The following is a 9453-nucleotide window of genomic DNA, read 5'->3' as shown; positions in this document are numbered from 1 at the left end:
AATTAGTAGTGGTTGACCATTTTGAGAATCATATGTGGAGTTAAACCTCATGTTGTATGAAGACTTGTATGTTAAATACATAGTTCCTCAAACTTGGCAGACCTGTTTACACACACAATGATGAATCTCTGGGTCAAGAGCAGAGAATTTATTTAATGATTGAATAACAATTAACCATTAAATGAAGACTATGCAGTGTTATAATCTGACATTACTGCATCATGATAGGAGTAAACTGATTGCTTCTTAGTATTTGTGTATCCCAGTTAGTAACAAAGATAAAGGGAATGTGCCGCATGATGGCAATAACAGGATGTGATCCACACTGTTACTGCCACCATTCATTGTGATGATACTTTGTTTTAAAGACTTGTCAAGTCGTAACATAGCAGAGCTGTTGAAGAAATCATTAAATGATAAGAAAGTAGTAAATAACCCATGCCAACAAGCCAAGCCAAAAGAGCATGAATTTTCATTTTAGATAACTTTCCTGTGAGTGATTTTATTAAACTGTACTGTGAAGTACTTCAGTTCTTATACAGTTGCTTTGGGAGACTATCATATGTTCACTGACAGCGCTGCACGACATTGGCCTACACAGTCCAACGAACGTGATTATGACTAATTTCTGAAGTCCTTGCTGCCTCCATAAACGAGGGTGAATGCCCTGATGATCTTAGTCATCATCTTAAACGCCGTTTTAAGAATCTCAAATCCTAGTCACGGAGGGATCCTTTTGCAGACGCGTCAGGTGAAAATAATCTGTACTCGTAAGAAGAATATGCGTAACAGTACATGAGGCTCGAGACATGGGTATAAACGATGTTGGTATTAAGCTATAGGTATGAGTGGGCAATCTTTTAGAAATGTCTTCATTCTTTTCGTCATACCAGTTGCTATCGGCCCAACTTTTATCATACTTGTGGTTTCCACGACAGTCCTTTTTAATTATGAGACTGGGCACTGTGCATTCGGGATTGCCAGAAATATGATGCATTTCCCTTCGTGTTCAACCATGATTTCATTCCATTTCGGTAAGATTATATTATAGTAAGATTTGAGGTTTTCACAGTGGTGAGTATGAAGATTTCTGTCTTCTGGGTTGTTGCACCGTGTAGTCTGGTCGATGCTAAACAACGTTTCAGAGGTCATGCTGCCTCCGTCATCAGGGCGATATTCAACCCAGAAGACAGAAATCTTCATTATATTATAGGTTCCTATGCCGCAACCAACGAGAGACTCCTGATCGCAGATCTCTATGCACAGTGTGTAATGTGTGTGTTATATATGAAAGGTGCTTCGGCGTATTGATTGTGTCGTATGGTCTTGGCCATTTATTGTTAGTGCTTGTGATAGTAGTGCAATTTTAGTATTAATATTTGTAGAGTAAGAAATTTTAATGAGATTTCTAGATTTCTCTTGAATTTTCATGCACTGTATGTCTTCGTATAAGCATAATAAACTGTGAATGCGGCCACTGACAACGTTCTGTGGTGGCATTCACTTACAATTGAATATGCAAAAATATGAAAAGTTAGAAAAAATTGGAGAAGGTAATGTTTCTTCCAAGAAATGTAGTACTTGTTTATGAGCTGTATTGTGGCGTGTTATGTTTTAAGCCATAGAAGCTGACGTTCGGCCAAATACAGAATTAAGTTTGTACTGCTAAGAAAACACTTCCATTAAAAAAATGAATTGATTAATGCATTTTCAGGAGGTAATAGTTGTTTATTCAAAGAATCGTATGAAACAGTCAGGTACACTCTGTGGGTGAAATGCAGTGTTACTGATTGTCAAAACAGGTGGCACAAATAGTTACCACAGGCTTTGATAGGATTATGGCTTATGTTTTCTCATGGGTTCAATTTGGAAATTGGTTTTGTATTTCTCTTTAGGCACTTACGGAACTGTCTTCAAAGCTAAAAATAGAGAGACCCATGAAATTGTTGCTCTGAAGAGAGTTCGTCTTGATGATGATGATGAGGTAAATTCCTGTAAATTAATGTGTGAAAAGTACTAATTGTCCTTCTGTTCACATCTTTTTTTTCTTTCCAGCAGTGATTCTTGATTAAAACGTAGTCATTGATGACTTTTGCAGGGTGTACCATCATCTGCTTTACGAGAAATCTGCTTGCTGAAAGAGTTGAAACATAAGAATATCGTACGACTCTATGATGTTTTGCACAGTGACAAAAAATTGACTCTGGTATTTGAACACTGTGACCAAGACCTGAAGAAGTACTTTGATAGCCTGAATGGTGAAATTGATCCAGATATAGTAAAGTCTTTTATGTACCAGCTTCTGCGTGGTCTTGCATTTTGTCACAGCCATAATGTTCTTCATCGTGATCTTAAACCACAGAATTTACTCATCAACAAGGTAAAGTATACTAAAATTTTGTTAGATTTAGTAGACCTAACACAAATCTCTTTAACTACCCAAATGGTACTTAATCAAAACAAGCACTCATACTTGGGATGTGTTGGGAGTGTATTTAAGGGGATGTTACTTTGTGTTAGCATTTCTGTACATTTACCAAAAATTAAGTACAGAATGATTGAATATCAGTAGGTCTCTTCAAACATTTGTGAAGTATTACATTTTAATCTCTTAATGAATAGTGAGTAAAGGAGATTGGTATGGGCAATGGCTAATCCTGGGATAGATGTTGGGCAATGCAGAAGTTTTCAATCCCTAATGATTGCATCACACTGGTGAGGTATTTTGATGACAAGGTGATGAGTAGAATAGAGTTTATTTGCATTCCATACATACTTTTTAGGACTCAACCAAAGGATGTAGAACATGTCATTTCATACAATATACATTAACTTCAGAACTTTCAACACAAGTACAATAACGTATTTCACATATCAATGTACATGGTGATGCCCAGCCTCCTAAAATCAGGCAGTTGAATCATCATCATCATGTTTATGTTTCTGTTGTGTTTTGTAGTAAAACATTTCTTTTATATTCCTCATTTTATTGGTCTGGCAGTGCAAAATTAGCCAGACCAGAGCAATTGTCACTGATTGTAAGCAATGCAAATAAGTTCCAACCTCACGTTATGAGGTACCTCAAAAATTAAATATATTTTTATATATATTATTTTAAAGTTATTGCTATTTTAGTACTGCAAAAAATAATTCAGAGATTACACAACATAAAAGTACCATTATTAATTATTGTTGGATCAGTCATTAGTCTTCATTACATTTTCATCAGTGATTATAACAAATTTAAAGCATTAATATTTTTTCATTAAAATACTTTTTAATTGTCATGGGACCTCTGAAGCTTAGCATAGCTTAGGACCATGTCCTACATTAGACTTTGATATTGGTATATTGAACCTTCAGGTTCTGTTAGGGGAGGGTTAGGTTTTATGGGTAATGTCTTTTATAAATAATTTCAGTAGTTCACATCCAGTCTGCCCTTCAGATACTAGAAATTCTACTTTATTGTTAGCTTCTATAATTTATACTAGTACTATGCACTTTACCTAAGTCAATTGAAGTGATTGTAAGTCATCTTCCTTAATGGCCTGTCCTTACTTTTGTTCAAATGGACAGAAGGAAATTTAAAATATCTGGTTCTTGTAATTTATTGTTTTGACATGGGTACAGTATTGTGCTTATTTTATTCTGCTCCTTTAGCCCTTTTATTGTTAATGATAAAAATACTTCATTGAACATTTAAGAAAATTTCTTCTCCTGTCCCTTTCCTCATACCTGCATACACATTTTCTTTTCCTTTAAAATCAGCCTTGTATTTACAGCATTAATTTATTTCTGCTGCTTCACTTTGTCAAAAAAGTATCATAAACATCTGTTTCGTATGTCAGAAATAAATTGACATGTTGAAAACTTTTTTTTTCTGTCTGTGAATAGAATGGCGAGCTGAAGTTGGCTGATTTTGGCCTTGCTCGTGCATTTGGTATCCCAGTTAAGTGCTACTCAGCTGAGGTGGTAACATTATGGTACCGCCCACCAGATGTCTTATTTGGAGCTAAGCTGTACACAACCTCAATTGACATGTGGTCTGCTGGTTGCATCTTTGCTGGTAAATATCAGTTCTAGGTTTATTATTGCCTTTATTTAGTTTGTATCTCAGTGTCCACTGTTATGTTAAGATTTTTCTTATATTGAATGATTCTGTACCCTACATGCATTTCCTTTATTATAGTTGTTGTGGTGAAAGAGAGGTATTAAAAAGTTGACAGTGGAACCACGGTTCCAGAGAATCTGACGTAAATACGTCTCTGTAATGTAATGTAATGTAATAATTCTTATATAAGGTAAGTACTTGTGATATTCTAAAACGTTTATACCAGCACAAAATTATCTAGTTTACGAGGCACTTCATCTACAAGCGATTCACAGCTTAGCTCTTTCCGCAATAACGAAAGCGGATTGTTGACGGCAGTAATGTAACACAACAATGCCGAGTAAACAGATGACGTAACAGTTAGTTTCTTAGGTAACATAACAATGCATGAAGGAGTTCATATAAAAGCTGACCGTTGTTGGCAGTCCATATTTACACATTCTTGATATGAATCTTTCACATCTTCGTTACACATCTTTGTTACGCCTTTTTACCGAATGACCCATATAGACGTATTTACAGATCAGTGGTAAAACAAATTGCATAGCATTGCAATTAGAAGATGCAATAGATATTACAAGTATATGGATTGAAATTTATCTGGCGACTAAATGTGATAAAATCTTCTTGGGCAGCTGGTTGTGTCAGTGTGGATCTGTAACCCATATTGACGTAGCTAGTCACCCGAGAAGATTTTATTGCAGATATTACAAAGTTTATAAAATAAACAAAAGTAAAAAAAATAATATTAATTGTGTATTTTATTTGTGTGTTTTATAAAATAATATTGCATTGTAAAATTTTCTTGCTAAATGAAATTAATACAGTTTTTTCTGGATTAATTAAGAGTGTCTTACTGTTTACAAAATTCAGTTTTACATTGGTGGTTGGAACTTCTCTGATCTTTTCAGTATACTGTCTTTGTTAGCTGGTTGCTTTGAAGTTGAAGAAAATATCCATATGCATGTCTGAGAGTCTGGTACTGCGATTGATGTATTTTAGCTTACTGAAAGTTATCTCGTAGAGTTATGTTGATCCAAAAAGTAACAATTATTTTAGCGCATGACCATAAAGAATGACATTGTTTCACTAGAATAATATTCCATGTTTAGGGACAGTACCTTTTTTTAAGTTTCTGCTGGAACATCCCTTGCAGATGTGTGTCCTTTTGAAGGTTGATAAGTTTATTTTTCTGGCATTTCACTTCAGGACAAAAATTCTTCATTCTGAAATATCTTTAATGGAAGTTACTCATGAATTTTCAGTGAAGCAAAAACAAGCTGACATGAGTTAATTGTTTTATTTTGGATTTAATAAATAGAAAATACAGAGACTGTACAATCTCAGAGAAGTCATTCTCTAAAGGTGTGTGTAATAATGCAGTTAATTGCATTTGACATCTGGAGATAGGAGTTGAAGGAAACTGGATTTTGTTGGCCCAGGACAGGGTCCGGTGGAGGGCTTTGGTTAATTCGGTGACGAACCTTCGGGTTCGGTAAGCCATCTAGTTAGTTAGTTATTGCATTTGACATCTACCATCTGACATGTTTTGTGTACATGTATCAGGAGTTAGCTTTTCTCCTCTCCTGAAATTATTGGCATGCTGAATGGTGTGTACTGGATACGAAAGAAAAGGGGGTTATGGAGCGTTACATATTAACATATTTTCAAGTCAAGTAGTACATTTTTAAACTAGACAGCCACTGCTTTTGGATTGGCAATCCGTGTCAGTTAGGGAACACTTTGACTTAGATGATAGACTGTCTATATGATGATTCAGTAGTAATTTAATTCTGATTGACTGGGCATGCGTGTTTTAATAACACTGTATTTGACTGTGGTTTTCTTACAGAGTTGGCAAATGCAGGAAGACCATTGTTCCCAGGTTCTGATGTGGATGACCAACTTAAGCGTATATTCAAGTTGCTAGGGACTCCAACTGAAGAAACGTGGCCTGCAATTAGTCAGTTGCCAGATTACAAGGCTTTTCCAATGTACCATCCAAGTATGAGTTTTAGTCAGGTGGTACCAAAACTCAATTCCAAAGGAAAGGATTTGTTACAGGTATTGCATGTTTGAATTCAGTGAAACACATGTCAGGGAGGAAGACTGCATATTTTCATTGGTACCTCTTATACAGAATGTCCTGTGAAATGTCTGGTAAACTGTGGGTGGCATTCATTGGCTTTATTTTGAGTGGGTTGAAATTACAATCATGACATTATTATCTGATAAATCTATTTTCATTATCCTGTGCTTGTGTCCCCCACCATCTTCTTACAGTACTTGCTACACTGATCTTTAAATTAACATTAAGTAACTACCACAGTTCTGTATAAACAGTGAATGGCTTTCATCTAAGTATCCAGATCTACAAGAAGTAGTCGTTCCTAGCTGCTAGTTTGCTCATTCTGGCAGAGTGTCCACACCATTGCTAAGTTGTGAAATAGTGAACTTGCCTCCACTGCGTGTACATACACGTCCGCCAATTTTTATGTGATCCAGTCATTTCATACGTGCTCACCAGATTTGACACCTCTTGACTTCAACTTCTGGGGATACATGAAGGACTTGGTTGACGATTGTGTTATTGTTTTGCAGCGTCTGTTGGTGTGCAACCCAGCACTAAGATTGCCAGCTGAAGATGCGATGACTCATCCATACTTCAGTGATCTCAACACGGCAGTCAAGAACGATCGCTGCCCGTAGCAGGTCTGGCCATAGAGTCTCTCAGTCTTCAGAGTAAACTGATGGGCCGATGCTTCCAGTCAACTATGACAATTTTGAACCAGATCATGAACTTATTTCTCATTGACTTCCAGTGGACATATCCAAAATCAAATTTTTACATTTGAATTTCTCCCTGTATTTTGACAAGAGTGAATGTGATGTAGCATTCAGAAGTGTTTTAACTTTTACGTTAATGAGCGTCATTGATTGATGGCCGAAAGAATGCGTAAAGTGCCCGCATGAGACTGAATCTCTGTGTGTCTGACACAGCAGTTTTAGATTGCTTTGTGCAACAATGGTTTATCTTAATATTTACAGATCATTTAATGATTGTTTTTATACCATACTATGGTACTACATACATCTTTTATAGACTGACATGAAAAGTCATTTAAGTCCGAACATAAGTCGGTGATCAAGTGATCAGAAAGATGTGTGACTACAGTTCATAATGGAAGGTTGATCCTTTTAACCTCTTCTTTCTTCATTCTCTGAACATTTGGAAGTACACAACAGTATGCCATTTTTTCTTTGTCATTTTCTAGTTTCCATTCATGGTTATTTTGTTGTGTCTTACTTGATGCTGAATAACTATGCATTTGATATGGCAACAATAAAGATACACATAAAATTATAAAATATTTGTGTTTCACCAATGCTGATATTTGGTTCTGAGACTTGGACCTTGAAGAAAAAGGACAAGAAAGAATGAAAGCTTAACGGATAAGTTTCCTTTGATCACTAACAGTGGTTACTTGAAGAGACCGAATATCAGACAATTAGGAGTTATAAATGCAATAGATGATACTGAAAAATAGAGATTCGATTGAAGATTGCTTGCGGAGAGATTGAATAACAGAAGACTACTGAAGAAAGCATACTGTGTTAGACCTTATAGAAGAAGAATGTGGGAAGACCTACAAAAATATGATCTGAACAATTTTAGTTTCGGAACAGGCCGTGGTGGCCTAATCTTTGGTTCTGAAGAAATAAGAAATAATTGGTCAAATGCTCTAGCTCTTCCATTTTTCTCGTAATTTTGTATTAAATTTTCTATTCCCATTTCTTTTATCAGAAGAAATTCCTCAGAATAGTAATCATATTTTTCTCTTGTGTTCAGCCACCATGTTTATTTGGAACTTTTACATTATTGTATCAAAAGGTATATTATTCCTAAGCACCAGAGACTGCATTGTTCTACTCCTTATAGTGTCAAGACTGATTAGATTTCAGTTAATTGTTGTATAACATTACGATTCAGTTGATCCTGTACGGCCAGTATGGATTGGGACACCACATTGACCTGGTGATAGATATAAACATTGCAGGAAATATAAATGTTTTATTCCTGAGCAATTCAGAAATAAAAGAATTAAATGTTATTTAAAGTGTATCATTTTATTTATTTGCTGTTTGAAGCATGAACAGCTTGGAAGAATAACAAATAACGAGATGAGATGATACGGACATTTTTAAGAATGAATGAAGAGAGAATTCTGTAGAAATTTTTGTACATGTATGTAAAAGTAAACGCCTCTCCCAAATCCAGTCCTAGTGTCCAAGTCATAAAGGTGGGTAATGTCTCTATGGACAGCTAACAGGACTATGATCCCCAATACCATGTTCGGCATTGAGCCAAGGGCTGTGTGGCACTGAGGCTGTGATGAAATTAATCTCATATCATGTTTAAAGACATTGTATCAGTCACTTGTTTAACATATGTCTCGTACAGTTATTTACAAGTTCTGTAGTGACAATATTTCATGCAGCACCACCCAGGAAAAAAGCATGGCATATATTATGACAATTTTAAAAACAGTAAATATCAGTGTGTAAAAGGCCATATTTATTACCCATCTCATGTTCTTAATGAAGAGAAAGTAGTTCATCCTTGTTGCAGCCATTCTGAATTTCAAGGGGTAATGTAACACAAAACTTCTATAAGAATGTACCTTTACGTCGATTAAACTGACAGTACGTTGTAAGATGGCATGTGTCATTACAATTTTAAAGTATATACAAATCATCTTAACATCATGTGCTGCTCAGATGAAGCTAATTGCTATAGGAATGGATGTTAATAAAAATAATGCAGTATTTTTGGACTCCACAGAATTTTGACGTAAATACGTCTGTACGGAAGGGTCGTTCGGCAAAACAGCGTTAGGAAAATGTGTAAATATGGACCGACAATGGTCAGCTTTTATATGAACTGCGTGCATAACAATGCTTGACTCCTTTACCTAAGAAACTAATTGTTATGTCATCTGTTTATTTGGTGTTGTGTTTCATTACTGCCGTCAAAAATCCGCTTTCTTTATTACGGAAAGAGCTGAGCTGTGAATCGCTTGTAGAAGAAGTGCGTCGTAGACTAGATAATATTGTGCTGTTAAAACGTTTTAGAATATCACAATTACTTTTCTTATATAAGAATTACTAAGAAATCTGTGATACTGCCCTCCACTCTCTCCATTTTAGTTTTGATAAAATTGAGGTAAGGGATTCCTATTTATTATTATTATTCATCACATTTAATGTTTTTCTCTGCATTTGTGAACTGGTGTAAGAGAATTAGGCTTGTCTTCTTTTGACGTAAATACGTCTATACGGAA

General features: G+C 35.5%; 1 protein-coding gene across 6 annotated transcripts; it reads left to right on the top strand.

Annotated features, from left to right (window-relative positions):
- The first annotated feature begins 790 nt into the window (after positions 1-790).
- Positions 791-8223, top strand: Cdk5 (Cyclin-dependent kinase 5). 6 transcript variants are annotated; one of them, XM_087343976.1, is made up of 6 exons: positions 791-813; positions 1896-1984; positions 2099-2380; positions 3895-4066; positions 5964-6175; positions 6713-8223. In XM_087343976.1, exons 1-6 carry the CDS (start codon positions 810-812, stop codon positions 6818-6820), a joined length of 867 nt encoding a protein of 288 aa, XP_087200102.1. In that variant the 5' UTR covers positions 791-809; the 3' UTR covers positions 6821-8223. The 6 variants fall into 6 exon arrangements, with proteins under 6 accessions (XP_087200102.1, XP_021921620.2, XP_021921624.1 ...); XM_022065928.2 differs by lacking the exon at positions 791-813 and adding an exon at positions 878-1034; XM_022065932.2 differs by lacking the exon at positions 791-813 and adding an exon at positions 1107-1265.
- The last annotated feature ends 1230 nt before the right edge of the window (positions 8224-9453 follow it).

Source organism: Zootermopsis nevadensis, unplaced genomic scaffold (genome assembly GCF_977971745.1).
Source record: "Zootermopsis nevadensis isolate Lab colony 2312 unplaced genomic scaffold, Znev_1.0 Znev_ptg000007l, whole genome shotgun sequence".
Lineage (NCBI taxonomy): Eukaryota > Metazoa > Arthropoda > Insecta > Blattodea > Termopsidae > Zootermopsis > Zootermopsis nevadensis.
The sequence above is the reverse complement of the archived record's forward strand: the minus strand, read 5'-3'. Positions and strand labels throughout refer to the sequence as shown.

Coding starts and splice junctions, on each gene's coding strand:
- Cdk5 (XM_022065929.2), top strand. CDS start 1,469: ATGCGGCCACTGACAACGTTCTGTGGTGGCATTCACTTACAATTGAAT. Junction 1,985..2,098: donor GTCTTGATGATGATGATGAG/GTAAATTCCTGT, acceptor TGACTTTTGCAG/GGTGTACCATCATCTGCTTT. Junction 4,067..5,963: donor TGCTGGTTGCATCTTTGCTG/GTAAATATCAGT, acceptor GTTTTCTTACAG/AGTTGGCAAATGCAGGAAGA.